This window comes from Sus scrofa, chromosome 8 (genome assembly GCF_000003025.6).
Source record: "Sus scrofa isolate TJ Tabasco breed Duroc chromosome 8, Sscrofa11.1, whole genome shotgun sequence".
Classification (NCBI taxonomy): domain Eukaryota; kingdom Metazoa; phylum Chordata; class Mammalia; order Artiodactyla; family Suidae; genus Sus; species Sus scrofa.
This window is the reverse complement of record NC_010450.4, coordinates 41,471,021-41,492,687: the sequence shown is the minus strand read 5'-3', so window position 1 is coordinate 41,492,687 and position 21,667 is coordinate 41,471,021. Positions and strand designations below refer to the sequence as shown.

Below are 21,667 nucleotides of genomic sequence, written 5' to 3'. Positions count from 1 at the left end.
CGCGTGCGCGCGCACACACAAACACACATATATAGATACTGGCCCAGCGTCCAGGGCATGCCTGCAAGGGAGGCTGACTCTAAATGGTATTTCCTGCTACAGAAGAATCCAAACTAAAACAGCACTGCTTTGTCATTCCTGCCGGAGCCATGCAGTAATAAATCAGTCACGTTTTTCAAACGGCATCCAATCCATTGAACATAATGCCATTCTGAGGCTAGTCGGCTTGTTCTGGACAATCTAGAGCCAAGTTCATTGGCTACAAAAGGAGATTTTTTTTTTTTTTGTTAAGATTGTGCTTGGCAATTACGTTTTTTTCTTTTTCTTTCTTTTTTTTTTTTTTTTTTTAAAAAAAGCACTGTTTCCTTCAAACGTGTCTGGCTCTTCAGCTATTTCTACACGCAGCAGACTCGAGCCAGGATTGTATCCAGAAACTACACCTTGCGGGTTTTCCCCCCTCAAATATGTGAACATGAACAATTTATAGATGAGTATATACAAAATGCAGGCAGAAGCCTTCCCTCCGATCCAGCTCCCTAATAACAAACTACTTAGAAACCAGGTCAGGAGTAAAAAGGCTCATGGCCAGCAGCCTTATTCATGCCCGGAGAGCATTTTTCCATGGCTTACGTCTTACTCCCAGCATGAAATACTTGACTTCTCGAGCCCAGATAGTCACAGGCTTCTTTCTGCCCTTTGTTTGATTAACATCCTATTTTCCACATCAAGGGATTAGGTTCTGGCATCATCATCATCATCATATTGTTACAGATGATGACAAGGACCGGAGGTGACGACAGCCAGGTGCTCAAATAAACCATTACAACACTTATTGGACAGAAACTGGAGAAGACTTGTCAAGGACCTGGGGTGTCCAGCCCGTCCTACCCTCCTCTTCCCTAAGTCTGAATGCTCTCCGTTAATGGGGGCTAGCGTGCTATTGGGAACATATACAGCTCAATGGCAGCTGATGACAGAAATCATTGGCCACTAAAGTGTGCTCGTAAAGAGGATTACAGCGGAGCATCCACTACCCTGGAGTAGGATGCAAGTTGAAGGGAAACAAAATAACCATTATGAAAACCAAAAAGAATGGCAGTCGGTCGGTGCTGTGGGGGAGCCCCCCCACCCCCCACCCCGGACACCCATTCTGCTTCAGACGTCTTCGTGGACAAGCAGCGGCTGCGTGGAGGAGGCACTGCTGCCCACGGAGTTGATCCGCACAGAATGATCCACCGCGGGGTTCTCCCGGTGGGGGCTGCAGTTCGCTAAGTTGGAATAAATCTGAAGAGAACAAGTCCATAGTTAATACAGTTCCCACAACAAGTGCAGCAGCAGAAGGGGCACAGCTGCAGGTCCAGAATCGCAAGTAACTTACAAAGACACTAAGAGCCAGGAGGTTTACAAGCCCTTACCACCAAGAACCAAATCACACTGACCAAAGACAAAACAAGATGTGTTTTATCCCTCGTTTCCCTCAAGGTCTGATTACTTAAGAAGTGATGCTCTAGGAGTTCCCGCTGTGGCTCAGGAGGTTAAACACCCAACATAGTGTCCATAAGGATGTGGGTTCAATCCCTGACCTCACTCAGTGGGTTGAGGATCTGGTGTTGCCGCAAGCTGTGGCATAGGTCACAGATGCGACTGAGATCTCGCGTTGCTGTGGCTGTGGTGTAGGCTGGCAGCTGCAGCTCTGATTCGACTCCGAGGCCTGGGAACTTGCACGTGCTGGAGGAGCGGCCCCTTTAAGAAAAAAAAAAAAAAAGTGATGGTCCAAGATGGGCTTTTCTGCTGGGCCACATCTAGGAATGAGAACTTCCTAATGTTTCAATAAGGTGTATAAATCTCTACAGCCAACTCCAATCCCATGGCTGATGTCACCCACCAAGAAATCAATGGTCCTTCCAGGGGTCTTCCACTGAGAACCAGGCGCTTGGATGGGAAATGCTGCTTAATTTGAAACATGGTTTGATACCCAGAAGAGCAAGCTTCAACCCCAAAGCATCAGTGGTATGCTAATAGCTCCAAGCACACAATCCAGAAAATAAGGTAGCTTAAAAAAAGGAATCTGAGGAGTTCCCGTCGTGGCTCAGTGGTTAACAAATCCGACTACTAACCATGAGGTTGCGGGTTACTGGCCTTTCTCAGTGGGTTAAGGATCTGGTGTTGCCGTGAGCTGTGCTATAGGTTGCAGACGTGGCTTGGATCCCTTGTTGCTGTGGCTGTGGTATAGGCTGGCAGCTACAGCTCCGATTTGACCCCTGGCATGGGAACTCCATATGCCGTGGGAGTGGCCCTAGAAAAGGCAAAAAGACCAAAAAAAAAAAAAAAAAAAAAGGAATCTGAGTCAAAATCAGGATCACTCATTCTTCCTTAAAAGCAGGTGAAGAAATAATGGATTTTGGTCCTGAATTCCACCCTCCCCAAATCACTGGGAGTGATCCCCCAACTTCAGACAACTCTTCATCCTCTATGGCTGGTGGGCAAGACAGCTATTGGCTGTGTTCTGGTTATGCCTCTTTTTTTTTTTTTTTTGCATTTAAGGGCTGCACCTGCGGCATGTGGAAGTTGCCAGGCTAGGAGTTGATCAGAGTGGTAGTTGCCAGCCTACACTGCAGCTCATGGCAACACTGAATCCCCACTCCTTAAGTGAGGCCAGGGATCGAATCCGCATCCTCATGGATACTAGTCAGGTTCCTTACGGCTGAGCCATGACAGCAACTCCCTGGTTACGCTTCTTTAACGGGAGGTTTACTTACTGCAGTAACAAGCTGTCTGTCTTCTCTCTGCTTTTACCCTAGTGCCCGTCACCCCAATCCCCCAAAGGCTGAATAGCCTGACACGGTAGAGAGAGATCCTGCTGGCCCATGACCAGCCCATGGGGTGGAGGAGGAAATTCGGCAAACCCTCGTGCAAACATCAACCTCCATGCTTCTGAGCATGAAGCCCTGGGCTTGTTCCCCTCATCTCGCATCTTCCAGCCCAGGATAGGGGAGGGAGAGGGTCGAAAAGAACTTGTTTCCACTGCTTTCCTTTCCCACCCAAAGCCCAATTTACAGTCTAAGCCAAGGAGAGAAGGAGTGGGTAGCTTAGCCCTCGTTTCCAGAACCCGACAAGGAGGACCCGCTTGGAACGCCTTGAACAGAGGTCCTGTGCCAGGCTAGCGTGTACTCACGTGATTGGTGCTCTCCGAAATCTGCTTCTCAATCAGCTGCACGATCTGCTTAAACGTTGGTCTTTTGAGGGGATCCGCATCCCAGCAAGTCTTCATGATGTCATACCTGCAAAACGAGGGCCATTTATCACTCTTCAATGCCTGTCACCTGTCTTTGGGTGTACACCACCCAAAACTTTCCACAATAATCCCAGGCCAGCCATGCAACCGGACCTACTGAAATGACATGGGCATACACTAACAACTCTTTATGAGAGGCTGTCAAAACTTTCTCTATCCTTGGAGCCAAGAATCATGAAAATCAGCTACAGAAAAGGACATCTGGGAGTTCCTGTTGTGGCGCAGTGGTTAACGAATCCGACTAGGAACCATGAGGTTGAGGGTTCGGTCCCTGCCCTTGCTCAGTGGGTTAACGAACCGGCGTTGCCGTGAGCTGTGGTGTAGGTTGCAGACGCGGCTCGGATCCTGCGTTGCTGTGGCTCTGGCGTGGGCCAGCGGCTACAGCTCCGATTCGACCCCTAGCCTGGGAACCTCCATATGCCGCGGGAGCGGCCCAAGAAATAGCAACAACAACAAAGAAAAAAAAAAAAAAAAAGAAAAGGACATCTGACCAGGATGTCCTAAGAAGGAACCAAGTGACATTTTCCAACTGTGCTAGTAAAAACCTTCAACATCTGGGTTCGTCTTTAAAACAGAACATAAAAGGGGAAACATCATGCGAAGGAAGAACATCTGGGCCTTACATTTCCACAGGTGCATGCTCAGGGCTGAGCATTCGGAAACCCTCCTTGATCATCTTGTAGAATTTAGAATCAACTGGCATTCCGGGGTAGGGGCTGCTCCCTGAGGCACAAAGGGTTTGCAAATCAGTGTCACAGGCAGCCAGCAGGACAATGGGAACATCTTAAAGAAGATGCCCAGAGTCTAACTGAGGTGCCTTTGGCAAGGTGCATTTTACCTAAAGAGAAGAGCTCCCACAGAAAAATCCCATAGGACCAGACATCGCTTTCAAATGTGTAGACACAGTTGAAAATGCTCTCGGGTGCCATCCACTTCACGGGTAGCCGAGCCTGCAGTGGAAGCACAGGGGAGTCAGCAATGTTCATTATGAAGCTCCAAAATATTCCTGTAGATACTGCTCCTGCTGCGAGGTGGGGGTGAGAACTTGACGGGCATCTCACAAAGTCCTTTGAGCCATGACCTTGGATGACCCTGACTGCTTCTGAAATACGTGGGTCACAAGTATAGTTGACTCTTGAACAACCAGGGTTTAAGCTGCATGAGTCCACTTACATGTGAATATTTTTCAATGATAAATGCCACACTGTCTGTGGTTGGTTGGATCCAAGGATGTGGAGGAGCCTCACGTATGGAGGGCTGGCTCTAAGTTATATGGAGATTCACCCCTGTGTGGGTCAGTGGTCAATGGTGAACTGTCCCCATTTTCAAGATGGAGACATTGGAGTTCCTGTTGTGGCGCAGTGGTTAACGAATCCGACTAGGAACCATGAGGTTGTGGGTTCAATCCCTGGCCTTGCTCAGTGGCTTAAGGATCTGGCGTTGCCGTGAGCTGTGGTGTAGGTTGCAGACGCGGCTCAGATCCTGCATGGCTATGGCTGTGGCATAGGCCGGTGGCTACAGCTCCAATTAGACCCCTAGCCTGGGAATATCCATATGCCACAGGGGTGGCCCAAGAAATGGCAAAAAGCCAAAACAAACAAACAAACAAAAAAGATGGAGACATTGAGGCTCTACAGCGTAGTCGTTTGGAGCACAGATGTCAGAGACAGACATGGGGGTTCTGACCCAGACTCCACCACTGGCTGTGCCCGCAGCAAGCAGAAGTTCCAGCAGGGCCAAGGGATGAACCTGAGCCACAGCAGTGACAATGCACAAACCCTAACTGTTAGGCCACGAGGGAACTCTATTTTTATATTCATTACTTTGATAGCAGCTGTTAGACCCACCACTGGAACTTGTTATTCTTTGCAACAAAGAAGCACATGAAATGAGTATCACAGAGGTACTTTCTATATTTTAATAACTGCATTTCAATTTGACAGCTTTTCTTGGTACTTCTGTGTATTTTATTTGATGCATTTAAAACAGAGATCTCAGGAGTTTGCTTGTGGTGCAGAGGGTTAAGGATCCGACACTGTCACAGCAGCAGCTTGAGTCGCTACACTCCTGTGGCCCAGGTTCCATCCCTGGCCTGGGAAATTCCACCTGCCACAGGTGCAGCAAAAAAAGAATAGCTAGAGTAGTAAGTGCCACTGGAGTATTAGCCACAAGGTACCTGACGCTGCTCCCAGCATTTTATCTATATTGTGTTAATCATCACTACAACTTCAGGAGGCAGGTGACCGTATTATTACCAAATGGAGGAAAAAACTAAGGTTCAGAGGTATTGGGGAAATCCTTGGCAAACATCAGAGCACTGAATGACAGAACCAGATTTGATCTCAGCAAGACTGGGTCCAGAACCCATTACCCCTTTGTGGATGTTCAAAGGCCTGGACGGGGAAGTACCCATCATTCATCCATGCTTCCTTCCAATACTCATTCTTCCTCCCAAGAGTGCACCGGGAAGGAGAGGATTTGGCGTTATTAACACTCCCAGCCTCAGAGTTATTACACATGCATGCTGCCATCAGGAAGTAAACCCAGCCACATTTCTACAAAACCAAGTCTTGTACAGCTCAGCCACAGAGATGCCATAGTGATGGAGAAGGAAATGGGACATCATGGTAAGGCACGCAAATAGCCACCTCCAGGAAGACCTCTGGACTGGAGCTATGGGGCTGGGAAAACAGATGCAGAGGGTGTTCGGGCCCATCAGCTTCCCATACTCATGGGATATGGCTCTGAAAAGTCATAGGCTCTGGTTTCAGCCTCTACCGACCTATGTCATCTCAGACAGCCATCACTAAAAGACACTGGGCTTTTAGTTTCTCCAACTCTTAAACTGTGAAGACATTGCATTCCAATGCCAAGGGGTTATTCTGATGAGACAATGAAAAGTGGCAATGAAATAAAAGCACTTTGAAGTAAAATCGCTCTGCTCCATAAGCCAATTATTACTTACGAACATCTTTAATAAGCTCTCTTTGATTCTAAGCGCCAACATTCTAGACGCCTAATTCTGAGCATTATCTTCGATTTTAATCTTTCTCACCTAGCACGTCAATCTCAAAATAAAATTCCCCTGCTGTGACCTTCAGGTCCACATTTGTTTCACTTGAACGAAATTGAGTTCATTGCTGTTCTCAGGCTATAAAGAAAATGAAGGCTATTTCTGTTTCCTTTGCATGCCCTCTAATTACACAATTAGAACTAGGAATTCTATTATCGGAATTTTGCAAAAGTACACTTCATCTGACGGCTAAAATGCATGGTATGGCAAAGGTAGGGTGTGCATTATGAAACTCACAAAAAACAATACTTAAGAAAACCTGCAAGGAAAATCCTTCACGGGACTGTCAGGAGAGCGTGGGTACTCACGTTTCCTTTGACCACGTAATTAGAATCATTCTTGATGTCTCTGGCTAGACCAAAATCACAAATCTTTGTGATTCGACCATGAGTAAGGAGGATATTTCTGGCCGCCAAGTCTCTGTGAATACACTGTTAGGAGAGTCGGGGGGACAAAAGAAAACCACTGAAATTTATTTTAAACTTTTCAAGAGGGAAAGCTATGTTTAATGCTAGAATGCTGCCTATGTTATATGGTGCCAATATTTTTGCTTTACACTTAAACTATTCGGTGCACCAAAAATAAACATCCAAATTGCGCTGTGAATGATGTTCAAATGTGTATTTCACATCGTGAGGACTTTAATTGCTATAATCGCTTTCGAAACCAACTCAGATAAATGCTTTTTTCTTCTTAGGACTGCTTTCATTCATAGGAAAATACGTGATAAACAGTCGTATCATTTTTTTAAAATGGAAAACTCATTTTGCATGTTTCTCTTTGAAGGTCTTTTTCTAAAGAGTTTCTAAAATGTTTGCAACTTCAGTTTGACACCTCTCAAGGACATGGGGAAGAGGCTCTTGATTTCAGCTATCCTAAAACCTCGTTTAGTTTGGCAATTGTTTGGAAATGTCACCAAGGACACGAGAGGGTAAGATCTGTAACCACATTCTATTCTGTGAGCCCCATTTTCTAATGAATTCCTCTTACCCTTCTAAGAGCCCTGGCTCCTTGTTTTGGTTCCATCATTCTCTTCCATCCCCAATCTCCTTATCAACTGTTAATTACTTTCTCTTGATTCCCTGCCCCGATCACACTTCCTAAAGCATCTATGCAATATTTGAGGTCTAACTTCAAAAAGACCCAGGCACAGGCTTCACTGAGTATTGCAACTACACGAAGTTCCCCCTCCTTTTGCTGTTAAAATCATTCTCTCTCTATGGTCTAAGAGCAGCTCCTATATCCTAAAAGCCAAGTTTTAAATGAATTCATTGCATATAAAAAAATATATTCATAGAAAGCTCATTTAGACAGGCGTGCACTTTAAGGCTTATAAATGAGAACAAGAATTCCAAAGAGACAGCAGTTGGAACATGAAGAAACTCTATTTCCTCTGCTTTTGGTTACCACACTGCAAATGGCACTCTGCTTTCTAACTACGGCTCTAAAATGCTCCTTGGGGGCGGTGGGGGTGGGGAGAGGAATCTTCCGAAAATCACCTCCATGAGAATCACCTCCACTTACATTCTTCGAGGCGAGGAAGGCCATGCCCTTTGCCACTTGGTAAGAAAAGCTGAGCAAGTCCTCCAGGTCTAGGGCCAACTCATCATCTTCCATGATGGCAGGAGTCACATCTCGTTCTATGTATGAGCCTGTTAGGAGAAGGAGGATTTTCTTAGCAACTAAAACCTTAAAGACAAGGACAGAAAAGCCAACAACAACAAACACTACCACGGCAGCAGCAATGAACTGATAGGAACTGGCAGGGAAACCCTCCCCAAAGTTAAGGACACATAGGTGTTGAAGCATCAGGTGAATACTGGGCAGGGTTACAAAATCTTTAGGGAAGGGGAAGGTGGATGGATACAAAAGTCTCCTACTTTTTACCTGCAAAATATTATTTGATAGATTGTGATATGCAGATGTTATCATCCACATAGTAAGATGCTCAGACACAAGAGCACATGCTCGTACTCCAGAGAGCCACTTGCAACCCTTAACTGAACCACGGACCACTGGCAAGGCCCCTGGATCCTACTATAAAGGAGAACCAGTCACTACCAGGAATTGTGTTAGATTCCACAGTGGTAAAAGAGACCCTCCATCAATGAAGTTGTTCTGATTGCTTGATAGGTACCCACCTATTCTCGCAGATCTCCTTTTGTCTGCCTTGGTTGGTACCACATAAGACACTCCGGGTTTCATGTCCATGTACTCGTTAGTACTGTCACTGCTGGGAGAGGTGAAACAGCCATCAAACCATGATTAAATAAAATGGGAAACAAGGGAGCACACCCAGGCAGGCTCTAACTCCCACTCCCATTTTCACATAAGAGGCTGACTTTGTATGAAGAAAGCATTGCCAAGTATGGATAAAAGAAAATCTCGCTCAGTAAGATGGGCATTTTAATACGCAACATTGGGTCCAATCCTCAAGAATCAGCTGGCCCTTTGTGTGTGTGTGTGTATGCAAATCATAGAGGAGACTCAGGTTAGACATTTCCCATCTCTTGACACCAGGGATTTAACGGGCAACAGAGAACCAAAAGCATTATCACACGTAAATTTCAAACTCCCCAAATGAGCCTCAAGAGAGACAAAGAACCAGAGCTCCTGAGTTGTGTTCTTAGGGGAAGAAGACAGAGACAGTGAACATATAGCGACTGATGGAAGAAGGTTTTAAAAAACCAAGTTTGGTTCAGATAAACACCAATAATTTGGATGATTTTCTGAACCATCTGGACCTCTTGAATCTGCAACATTTGGCTGGAGAGTCTTCAAGATTTCTAGTACTTCCTGCTTCTGATTAGCATAGAAACACCATGACAACAATCTCCTTCGGAGTGTGCTGGTGGTTCCAATCCCATATGGGATCCCAAAGCACAAAGAACACTGCAGGACTGAACAATTCAGGCCATTATTTCCGAAAGGCTAAAAAAAATATACAGGGCCAAGGTTTCAGACATAAGGCAACGTGGCTCATTCATCCATATGAAGAGCATATACACCAGAGAAACGAACAAAAGGTGGTTTGTACCCGTATGGTACTGCCACTTGACACTACTCAACGTTTAGAGGATTAAAAAAAAAATTAAAAAGCTTTACCTGGGATTTAAAACTCCAGCCAGAGGTATAGAAAAGCACTTTAAGAGATAACCATCCATCACTAATATTTATTGCAGCCTCTCCAGGGCCTAGAGTTAAGCTCAGAAGACACAGTCTTGCCTTCACAAAATGTAGGGGATGTAGTGAACAAAAAGGAAGGGAGAAACCTATCCAATGTCAAAAATAGAAAATATACAGGAGCAGACATGCTGGGTATGGTTTCTATCGGGCTGGGTGAATCTAGGAAACCCCTTTTTAATTGTTTTTTTAAGGCCACATCTGCAACCTAGGCCACAGCTCAAGGCAACGCCAGATCCTTAATCCACTGAGCAGGGCCAGGCCCTGAACCTGTGTCCACATGGATACTAGTTGGGCTCATTACTTCTGAGCCACAACAGAACTTCCCAAATCTAGGAAATCCTCAGTGGTGGATTCTTAACAACACTTGGAAAGAAAAGACAAGACAAGAGCAGAGACTTCAATTCGGGTTGTAAACGACACCAATTCTCTGCAAGGAAACTTGAAGCCCTTGACACAGCCACATGCAGGACAGTATCAGGGATGAAAGAGACGAAAACAAGGTGCAGCATTTTCAAAAATGTGCTAGAGTGGTTGTGCCTTTTTATAGCATGAAGAGTTTAAGGGAGGGAAAAAAAGGCAAGGTATACAGAAATAATTCCGAGGTAGATGGCAAGAAACCTATGTGCAGAGAGCTGTCTGGAGCTCCTTGCCATTCTGTTAAAGGTTGTAAAGGAATTTACTGTGACAACTTGGCAGCCTTTCCCATTTTCCCTATAAACAGCAGTCTCACTGTAAAGATGCATATAGTACCCAGCTCAGCAGTATAAAGGGAATGACACGCAAGAACAGAACCTTGGTAAGCGAAGCAGGTAGAAAATCCATTCAACTGAACAGAACTTAAGCTTAGAAAAACACTAAAGATGCATTTTTAAGAATCCACAACAATTTACTTCCAACACGATCTGAATCTTTAAAAACACTATGTGAACTCTCTCAGCCGTTAATCACATTTAAATGATTTAATAATTCTGATTTTGTACCTCAAAGTACCTCAGTTCACTTTTTTAAAGAATCAGCCTTGATTGCAAACCCTTCTGACCCCATGAACTGCCTGTCAACAGCAATTTATGCAAATCAGTCTTACCAGGAAGACTCCTTTGAATGCAGAAGGTTCTTATAAAGCGCCGCTTCTGCGTGATCTTCCTGCTTTGAGCAAATAAACGAATCACGTTTCCGTCTCAAAAAATTCAGGAGATCACCATAGCAACAATATTCTGTAATGACCAGGGTGGGCCCTACACGCATTGAAGAAAAGGTTAGAAAGAGCTAAGATACACTGCCCAGCCAGCACCCCCATAAAAATACCCAAGGGTGATCACGGCCATTCACATGCAGGTTCAATGCTAAGCCCACTTAGTACCAGGACAATCCTATCTATTAACATTGCTTAGCAAAAAGCGTTCTGTGGAGTAAAAAGAAACAACCTTTCTACCTGAATTTCTCAGTGGTTAGGGGCCAGGCGTGACTCCTGATTTTAGACAGGAGCTGCAGCTTTCATGTTACACTGTTATCAAGCTTCCTACATGAATCCTTTGATTCACTTCTATTTACAGTGGGGGCCTCATGCCACTTGGTAATGTTATTATGGAAATGATGACAAGCACGGGCACAAACTGCAGCCTAATAGGAAAACCAGCCAGCGGAACCGCCAGCTGAGACAGGAGGTATGCGGAATCCTGAAATGCATCACCTGCTTTCGGAGGCCCTATCAGTCGAACTTTCTTTCTTCTTTTTTTTTTTTTTTTTTTTTTTTTTTTGGCTTTGTGAATGCCTAAAAAACTGCAGCTCTGAAGTTAACAGGCAACTAATTAACTCAGGCAGAAATCTCTCATGAACAATTCATGATGTGGCAAAGCAACGTTTATGGGGGCTGTTCGAAGAAATTAGAGAAAGCTGTCAACTTGACCGTGGATCTCTCCAGATCTTGAGGAATGGCTCATTTTACACATTTTTGTTCCTTTAGACCCAAATGCTTTCTGGAAACATCAGAGGAAGCCTGGATGGGAGGACTAATGAATGCTTCAGAATTGGAAATTGAGTTTTTATAGAAGCGAAGTGTTTGCTCATTTGGTGTGTCTTTGAGAGCTGGTAGGCTTTAGAGGCTTATTTTTAATTATGGTATGCAAATGAGTGTTAACCCTTTTGTGGCTAAATGTGATCCAGCAAAAAGTAAAAGCTTGCAAGACAAAAGACAAGACATCCTCAAGATATCCAAGAGGTCAATGTTGGTGGGACAAACACAACAGCAATGAAGCTATGTCCTGGTTATTTCTGCCGCATGATGATAAACCTAAAATATACACTCTTAAGAACAACAGTTTTGGGGGCGGGGAGGGGGTGTGGGGGTGTGGAGTGGAGAATGCCAGGAAGAAGTTCACCACCTGGGTACAATCTTGCAAGGTGCTTATCATCAAGGATGGTCAAAATCATGTCAGAATCTCCCCTCTTTTGATAAGTGGACCCAAAGCAAGACACACATTGGCCATGGCCTTACCTCCAATGGTGCAGGCGCCGAGAAGATTCACAATATTCATGTGATTACCGAGGTAACTTAAGACTTTGAGTTCAGACATTAGGGCTTCTCGTTCCGTTAAATGGGCACTTGCTAAAATCAGAAACATCTTAGTTTAGCAAAAAACAAATCTGGCCACACCGACGTCCAGCACGCACAGCAGCCTGCAGAACTTACGTTTGAGCATCTTCACGGCAACGGTCATGGCCGCATCTGACTTAATTAAGCCGTATGCAGTGGCCTCAACGACTTTCCCGAAGGCGCCAGCACCCAAGGTTTTGCCTTTAGCAGGGAACACAAGGAAATGAGTGTCAGAGGTGTGGCGGGACTGAAGGGCCATTTGTGTCATTTCAAAACCAATAAAGGAATCAGGGACGAATTTGTCTAAATACACTTCCCTCAAGAGTGCTTGGTACTGGGAGTTCCCTTCGTGGCTCAGCGGTTAACAAACCCGACTAGGATCCATGAGGATGTGGGTTCGATCTCTGGTCTTGCTCAATGGGTTAAGGATCTGGCGCTGCCATGAGCTGTGGTGTAGGTTACAAATGTGGCTCGGATCCTGCGTTGCTGTGGCTGCTGTGGTGTGGGCTGGCAGCTGTAGCTCCAATTTGACCCCTAGCCTGGGAACTTCCATATGCCGAGGGTGCAGCTCAAAAAGCCAAAAAAAAAAGTGCTTGATTCCAAATCTATCAAAGGTGATAAAATTTCACCAAAAAAAAAAAAAAAAACCACAAAAAAACCTTATGATTTTTAGGTGGACTAGAACAAAGGAAGCTACCGGGGTTTGCTAAAGTCACTGTTATGTGAACACAAAAAGGTTACGTGGACAGCCCCTGCTTCATACTGACCAAAACTCAGCCTGTTCCTGGGAAATTCCCATTTGTGATCATAAGGAAGTTGCGTTGGGTCTATGTAGACATAATTGTTTCCATTTATCTCCTCGACAACCTTCCACTGTACTTCATACATGGGCTTCTGGCGGAGGGAGAAAGGGAAAGAGGAGTTATCTTTAAATGGTTAATGATTGAGCCATGACAGCGTTCAGGGTGGAGAACAAATAAATGGGGTACCTGTAGATATTTATAGGTGAGAATCATCACGATGATACACATCATACCCGCTGCGATCACAAAACCAATCAGCAAAGGCGTGAAGAGGGTGTGGGCATGGATTTGTTCTAAAATGAAAGAGGCACGTGGGGTCACAAGCTATTAGCAGCGTCGACCTTCCCTGCAACCACCTACCCCTCAACTCACCCACCCCCTGCCCTACTGCCCATCATGGCAGGAGTCAAGCGAGGTGCACCTGAGCTCCTTGCCTGATTATCTTATTCTTGTTATGCAAAGGAATCTTTTAAAATAACAGCATTAAAGCAGATGATTGTGGAAAAGAAACTGAGATTTCCATGGCACAAGAATAACAATATATTGGCAATGAGTGAACTTTGACTTCAAATTCCTGCCTTGAACTTTAAGATGTTTCCTTTAGGGATAGTTTATAGTTTCTCTTTTATGTTTTCCTGTTTTCCCCAAATTTTCTGCATTGAGACGAGTTTCTTTCACAACCGAGAAAAACATTTTTAAAGTGTTCTTTTCATTGCCCTGTCGGAAAAAAGCCTATGATGCAGAACAATGTAAGAGTCTTCCCCTCATTACTCAAAACCTGAACACAAACCACTTTTGGGCACGCGTTCTTTGCCAACTCAAAAAAAACAAAAACCAAGCCCTAAGCATATAGGTGCCCAGTTCTTCTGTCTTCTGACTTCATACCAATTCATCAATTTGTCCAAAAGGATCATTTAACTTATGTTAGGAGAGCTAGTCACTCATTGATCAAATGTCAAAGATGTTAAATAGCTCACTAACATGAGTTCATAAAAGGTAGTGCTAACTTTCTGATACGATGTCTGGCAGTGTATTATTAAAATGACTGGTTTTGGAGTTCCCGTAGTGGCTCAGAGGAAACAAATCTGACCAGCATCCATGAGGACACAGATTCAATCCCTGGCCTCACTCAGCGGGTTAAGGATCCAGCATAGGTCGCAGACACGGCTCGGGTCTGATGTGGCTGCAGCTCCAATTAGATCCCTGGCCTGGGAACTTCCATATGCCGAGGGTGCCGCCCTAAAAAGCCCCCCCCAAAATTTTTTAAAACCCTGATTTTAAGTAATAATTTAAATCATTTTAAATTGAATTTTAAAATTTAGATGGCCCTAATTCTGTTTCTGTTTGGGTGTAATGTAAGTCTATCACCCCTATTTTCTTTCTTTACCCCTTTCTAACAAAAAGAGTTGGGAACACATGATTAATTATATATATATACATATATACACATCCGGGCATACATACGTGCAGACACGCATAAAACACATACAGCACATGGTTAAAATTAGTGCACACGTGGTTTTAACAAACTAATACAGAATGAAACATTGATGACAATCAAATGTGAAATGTAGATATTACCAGAAATGACATGGCCAGTGATGGAATGAACTTAAAATCATGATTGACATGGCAGGCAGAGCCTAAACATCCCCTTAAATTGGATTAAAAAGAAATATACCTTTGCTGTTACCTTTAAATGCAAAGTTAAAAAAGGCAGAACTCTTGCCCACATCGTTGTAAGCCCTGCACTCCACTGTGCCGTTGTGTTTGAATGCACTGTAATCAATGGAGCTGTGAATCACTAGTTTTCCAAACGGTGATACAGATGAGTTTTGGATCTGCACGTCCACTGGCCCAACGGGAACGGAACATCTAGGGGGAAAACACAGCAGTTCAAGCTTACTAGAAGAAAAATTATTTGCCTTTTTTTTTTTTTTTTTTGCCTTCTTTTTTAGGGCCGCACCGGCAGCATATGCAAGTTCGCAGGCTTGGGGTCAAATTGGAGCCACTGCTGCTGGTCTACACCACAACTACAACGATGCAGGATCCCTGGTGCCTCTGCGACCTACGCCACAGCTCACAGCAATGCTGGATCCTCAACTAACTGAGTGAGGCCAGGGATCGAATCCGAGTCCTCATGGATACCAGTCAGATTTGTTTCCACTGCGCCACAATGGGAACTCCCTTGGCATATTTTTTTATTTATTATTTTTTGGGGGGCCATGTCTGCAGCATGCGGAAGTTCCCAGGCCAGGGATCGAACCCCCACCACAGCAGTGACCAGAGCTGCTGCAGTGACAGCCAGATCCTTAATCTGCTGAGCCACAAGGGAACTCCCAGTGTACTTACATTTATTTATTTATACTGTTTTTGGTTTTTTTGTTTGTTTTTTAGGGCCACACCCGAGGCATATGGAGATTCCCAGGCTAGGGGTCCATTCGGAGCTGTAGCCACTAGCTTACACCAGAGCCACAGCAACACGGGATCTGAGCTCTACATCACAGTTCATGGCAACACCAGATCCTTAACCCACTAAGCAAGGCCAGGGATCAAACCCACAAGCTCATGGACACTAATCGGGTTCATTAACTGCCGAGCCACAGCAGGAACTCCTCCCAGCATACTTTTAAAACTAAGTCAGAGGTTCATAATCAGACATTCGCTTTTACCGCTGAGAGTGTGATGACGAATGAGCTCCTCTGCAGCACCAGGAGCAAGAGAAGCATGTGGGGGAGGAGAAAGAGAGGAGGGCGAGGAGTGAGACGTGGGCTTGAAATCCTGGCTCAAACACCTACTCCGCTGACTTCCTGACTGGTACTTAAAACTCTCCAAGACTCAGTTCGTCCAGCTGTATAGCCGGGATGCTCATACTTATTTCGGAGGGTTATTGAAAGGATTAGAAATAAATTCAAGAAGAGGGCTGGGCTCACATCCTACACCCAGTAGACTTTACAGATGAAGTAATTGGGAGAGGATGTATGAAGGGTTGAAAAGGAAGAGTGTGGAGGAGGAAAGCAGTAAAGTCTATAAGGATGAAGCCAGGGCAACTCCCAAACCCCGGTAGTGAGCACCCTGCAGCTCCAGGTTCTATGAAGGGAGATGGATGGAGTGGTGCCCCAGGTGATGGAGACTGCATCAGGAGCTGGGCTCTGATGACCCTATTTCATTTTATTTTATTTTATTTTATTTTATTTTATTTTATTTTATTTTATTTTTCTTGTTATCAAGTCTTTAGAAATAAGTCTATCTCTGTTGACATTTTTCTTGGATTTGGGTGGTATTTCATGCGGTTAAGAGGTCTTGGGGAGGTTTCTCAGCATGTTAAAGTACATTAATATGTCAAACTGCATGATGATGGACAGTTTTGGGGAAGAAAGTCAAATGGGTGTGGGTACCATTGTGATCATTTGGGGGCTCCACTCAGTTTACTGGATAGGTTCCCAGCAGAAGGCTATGAGAACTTTGAGTCTCTCTTCTTCTTCTTCTTTTTTTTTTTTTCTTTTTGGAGCCACACCCTTGGCATATGGAAGTTCCCAGGCTAGGGGTTGAATCAGAGCTGCAGCTGCTGACCTATGCCATAGCCACAGCAATGCGGGAGCGGAGCTGAGTTTATGGCCTGCACCAGAGCTCATGGCAACGCTGGATCCTTAATCCACTGAGTGAGGCCAGGGATCGAACCCACATCCTCATGGATCCTAGTCGGGTTCATTAACCACTGAGCCACAAAGGGAACTCTGATGACCCTATTTTAAATTGCACTCCCCCCCATATGCCCAGCAATTTCCTATTCCCTTACTTTATTTTACTTTCTCCCTTAGTGTGTAACACTGGCACGTGGTAGTTATTTCGTCTGCCGCCCATCTCTGCCATTAGAATATAAACTCACAAATGGGACTCGAGTGTGCTTTGTTCACTAGACCTATGCCCGACTTATATATAGTTGGTGCTCCATAAATGTTAGTTTAACCTGTGTCCAAAACTACTGAGGTGGCTTCCCCTGAGGGCATATACGTTCCAAGGATCCTGACTCACCCCACCCCCCGCCCCGCTTTACTCCCCAAAGAAAACGCTCCTTAAAACTCAGCTGAAAACAATAATCCTAATAACCTCTTCCAACGTGGTGTTGATTAAAGAGGTCTATTCTCTGGAAAATGAAATTTCTGTTATTACCACCATAACTATTCAATTGTGATGTTACACTGGGCTTTAAAGCCCGAGTGTCAAATAGCATTCGATGGATTAAAAACAGCAATGCTGACTCCATTTTTCATCTTCAGGTAAGGTGAAAGGACAATTTGAAGGCTCACGTATGGACGGCAAAGGATAGGAAGCACAAGGCCAGACGTGCTTTGCTCAGGGGCCGGGCACCTAATCAAGGAGAAAACCTTTCTTTTTTTTTTTTAATTTAAAAAAATTTTTTTTATTATTATTTTTTTTTTAGAAAACCTTTCTAAAACACGTTGCTTCCCATTGCCATATGCACGTGGTTAATTGTGCGATCATTACTTTTTGGTAACTTGGCAATTAACTCCCGAGGTAATTTTTTTCATGACAACGACAGCCACATTTCCCCCACACACGTTACCTCCTGTGTATAGACTGGAAATCTAATTACTCTGTCCTGGAAAATTGCTTTATCTACCTGCAGGCTGGAAATTGCATGATAAATCCAAAAGATAACCACCAAAATAGAGAAGTCATTCAGTAATCATTTTCCAGCAAACAAAATTAATGTCTACCCAGAAAAATATAGCAATTATGCCCTCTAAAAAGCCACATGGAGAGAAAAAAAATTAATCAAAACCGAGTTGTGTTTTTTTTTTTTTTTTAAATCTGAAAACATATTTGAAATTCAAGTGAATTGCGGTCCTCACCTCATGCATGTTAAGTGGTACCCAAAATAATCATCTCACCTCTGCTCGGTGCCTGGACAGAAATACCAATCGATGGTGGGCTCTGGGAAGCCTGCCGCCACACACTGGAGCATGCCGTTCATGAGCCTGTCATGAGTCAGGATTTCTGGTTTTGCTGCAGAAAGAGAGAAGTGACCATATGTCAGACTGCTGGGGAACCTCAGCAGAAGGGAACCGAGGCTCCCTTCATTCTCTGCCAATCCTTAAAAACTTTCTTGAGGCTGAAGATGACCCTGAGGAGGTAGTTCAAAGGGGAGGTTGACCAGTGCGTGGAAGGCACGGGGAGGTGGATGAGAGGTTCTGACCCAGAGAGGCTTTCCCTGCTAGAGCTGCCCAGCCCCCGGGGTGGACCATCCATCCTAGGGATGTGGAGGTTCCTGAGAACTCCCCATCCCGGGTGGACTGCCCATCCTTCGGGCATAGGGGGTCCCCAAGATCTCCCTGTCTCAGGTGAACTGCCCATCCTGCAGGTGTCGGGTGGGGGGGTCCCTGAGATCCCTCTGTCCCAGGTGGACTGTCCATCCTGCACATGTGGGGGTCCTAGAGATCTCCCTGTCCTGGGTAGACTATACATCCTAGGGATGCAGGGGTCCCCAAGATGTCCCTGTCCCAGGGATGGCAACGGTGGCAGGACTGCCTGGCAAGGTTTCTCTTTCTAGTGAGGGGGAATCTGAAAGACAGCTTCTAATCAGGACCCCAGGATTCTCAACTGTTGTATTTTTTTTCTTCCTCCCTTGTTTTTGTTGTTGTTGTTTTCTGGCCATGCCCATGGCAGGTAGAAATTCCCGTGCCAGGGACTGACCCCAAGCTCCACTAGGCCATCAGCGAACCCTGAAATCTAGTTTAAAGGATTCCTGCCATCAGGATTTCAAATTACTGAAACTGTCATAGGAATTTCAAGTTCCAGCAGGAACCGGAATAGGTGAAATTAAGAGGAGTTACAGGAAAAGATTAAGCTCCCTGCCTTTGGAAATTTCCCTGTTTGGAGGGTGAGGGTACGGGAGGGGTGGTGGTGCTGATAAAGAGCTGAATCACCCTTTTACAGAGAAGACAAAGCCTAAGAGTTAAACACAATATGGGCTTTTAACTCCAAACTTGTATTTCAAATGCAAAACAGGAACAGAAAATTCTAAGAGGAAACCAGCCTGAGAGTTTTAGTCACACATATCTCTAAGTACAATCACTGAAAAAGTAAACTGTATCAGCAGGAATGCTCTAATTTGACATTTCTATGTAACTACAATAATCAACTGATATTCAATCAAAGGTGCCCTAAAGCACTGCAAATTCCTGAAATTATTTCTAAAATGAATGGAAGACGAACTTAGTTCAGCTGTTCTACCGGCAATGTATCTGAAGGATTCTAACCCTTTGAAAAATGAATAAACTACACAGGAAGCATCTGATGGCAGGGATGGTGATGAGCTTGCCCTGTATCCTTGATACACACAGCATCACCTATGCCAACGCCAAGCCTGAGAACAGAGCTGTGAGCAGCCATGTGTGGTACACAGACCTGACATGGAGCGGTTCTCTGCCCTCCGCCAAGTCTCCTCATGTGAACAATAGAAAAATCTAATAAATTGGTAATTAATCTATTCTAATTGTTGTGACAATTAAATGACATGGAGCACACAAAGAACTGAGTCAGAAATGAAACAATAAATAAATTAGCAATTTATTTGTTACAAATTTATTAATATTCGCTTATTCTTTTCTATTCAGAGTACCTTCCCGCCCTGATTAATCTAGCACCAATTACGTTAACTGTAATTGCCATTCTATACTCTTCATTGATCTAAAAGTTGCTTCTTTAAGATGGCATAATGTGTATGCATCTTAACCTGATACAGTGGTAATGTGACATCGATTACAATGTAATTGCTGGGAAAATACATGCGGTCAGAAAGAAAGATTGAGAGATCAGAAGCTTATGGGCTCGAAGGAAGGTAACACTGATAAATGACATCTCTGTATAGAATGACCTCTCAGCACCTCACCTCCTTGCAGGCAAAATGACTTGGCAGGGATCAGAGTCCACATGCGTGGCACACCCACCTGTCATTCAACCTGGTCCTGCTGATGGGCAGGCCATTTGGCCAAAACACACAAAAGAACAACTCTCCCAAAGCAACCTCAAGGTAGGGACATCCTTGAGAGTTTGGATCCAATGCCAGCTTTCACAAATAGAGCAAGAAGACAAGCCATCGTCTTGCGAAAGCATCCATCTGGCAACTTTCATTTAATTATCATGGGCGACTGTGTGATCGGGCTAAAAAGTAGGACATAACACAAAAAACAGTGGAACTTTGGGAGAATGCTATTTGCTGAAGACTACAGGCGCCATACGGCAGGTCCCTCTGGACTCAATTCAAGTGTCATCTCCTTTTCCAAGCCACCCTCAACTCTCCAAAGCCAAGTTGGTTGGACTCGCCTCCCTATTCCCGGAGCACTTGAGAGCACCTGGTGTGCTTATACAATATCCCGGCCTGCCTCCTCCATCAGACTGTATGTTCTCAAGGTCAAGGACCACGTCTTACTGAAAGTCCGTTTGGCACCAAGTGCGTCTGACCATCTGACCGATGGCAGACACGCAGGAAGAGCTGTTGGATGATTAAGTCCCCCCAAAGGAAAAGTCCCTTAGACTCCAAAGGAACCGGATTAGAGTCCCAAGAAGGGATCTCAAAGAACAGCCTGATGGTGGCTTTCCTGTGTCAGGGGCATGATTTACACTAGTTTTGCAATGGTGGGTCATGACCTAAGGCATCCACGTGTGTACCTGGCCATGGGAGTTTTTCCCCCATACTGAGATTAATGATGAGGGGGAGGTCTACACATGAGCAGCAAAGATAAGTGGAAAAGACTCAAATGGGAATCGGGTTCCTAAGACATATTTCCTCGTACCCACCTTCCTGTTGTCACACATTCTTCCTAATGCTATGCGATGGACTTTTAGTGGAATTAAGTGTTAGAAGGAAAAAAAAGGCCTGAAAGGATGTCTTACGATGTTCGTGGTGGTTACCTCTGGGGAGTAGGGTTATGGATAGTTTCTATTTCATTCTTTGGATTTATTTTCTAATTGTTCTTTACAATGAATACAGAACGAATTAAAAAAACCGCAATTCCCATCGTGGCTCTGCAGAAATGAATGTGTCTAGTATGCATGAGGACACAGGTTTGATCCCTGGCCTCGCTTGGTGGGTTAAGGATCTGGCACTATGGTGAGCTGTGGTGTAGGGTCACAGATGTGGCTCAGATCTGACATTGCTGTGGCTGTGGTGTAGACCAGTGGCTACAGCTCTGATTCAACCCCTAGCCGGGGAACTTCCATATGCCCCGGGTGCAGCCCTATAAAGACAAAAAAAAAAAACAAAAAAACAAAAAAAACCTATAAGCCATTTTTAATTAAAAAAAAATTTGGAACAGCTGAAAATTACAAAATCCATTACATTCAGCCTTGGTTACCAGTGCTCCTAGATCCAAGCCTTCCAGCGTGACACCTGGTAGCAGTTACACTACAGCCAGGGCTGGCAAGGGTATGGTCCGGCTGGCCTACTTGTTCCCGAGTGCTGATTAATTAGGAAGATTTTTTTTTTTTTGATCTTTTGAGGGCTGCACCCTCGGCATATGGAGGTTCCCATGCTAGGGGTCTAATCAGAGCTGTAGCCACCGGTCTATGCCACAGCAACTTGGGATCTGCTCACGGTGTACGCCTGCGACCTACACCACAGTTCACAGCAACACTGGATCCTTAACCCACTGAGCGAGGCCAGGGATCCAACCTGCAACCTCATGGTTCCT

General features: G+C 44.8%; 1 protein-coding gene across 1 annotated transcript in view; it reads right to left on the bottom strand.

The window, feature by feature from the left end:
* Positions 382–21,667, bottom strand: part of KIT (KIT proto-oncogene receptor tyrosine kinase) — an 89,973-nt gene continuing 68,687 nt past the window's right edge. Inside the window, 14 exon segments of the mRNA NM_001044525.1 lie at positions 382–1,284; positions 3,176–3,281; positions 3,919–4,018; positions 4,134–4,245; positions 6,677–6,799; positions 7,893–8,020; positions 8,510–8,601; positions 10,639–10,789; positions 12,049–12,159; positions 12,244–12,348; positions 12,915–13,041; positions 13,137–13,243; positions 14,644–14,825; positions 17,867–17,981. Coding sequence (NP_001037990.1) covers positions 1,156–1,284; positions 3,176–3,281; positions 3,919–4,018; positions 4,134–4,245; positions 6,677–6,799; positions 7,893–8,020; positions 8,510–8,601; positions 10,639–10,789; positions 12,049–12,159; positions 12,244–12,348; positions 12,915–13,041; positions 13,137–13,243; positions 14,644–14,825; positions 17,867–17,981 — 1,688 coding nt within the window. The 3' untranslated portion in view covers positions 382–1,155.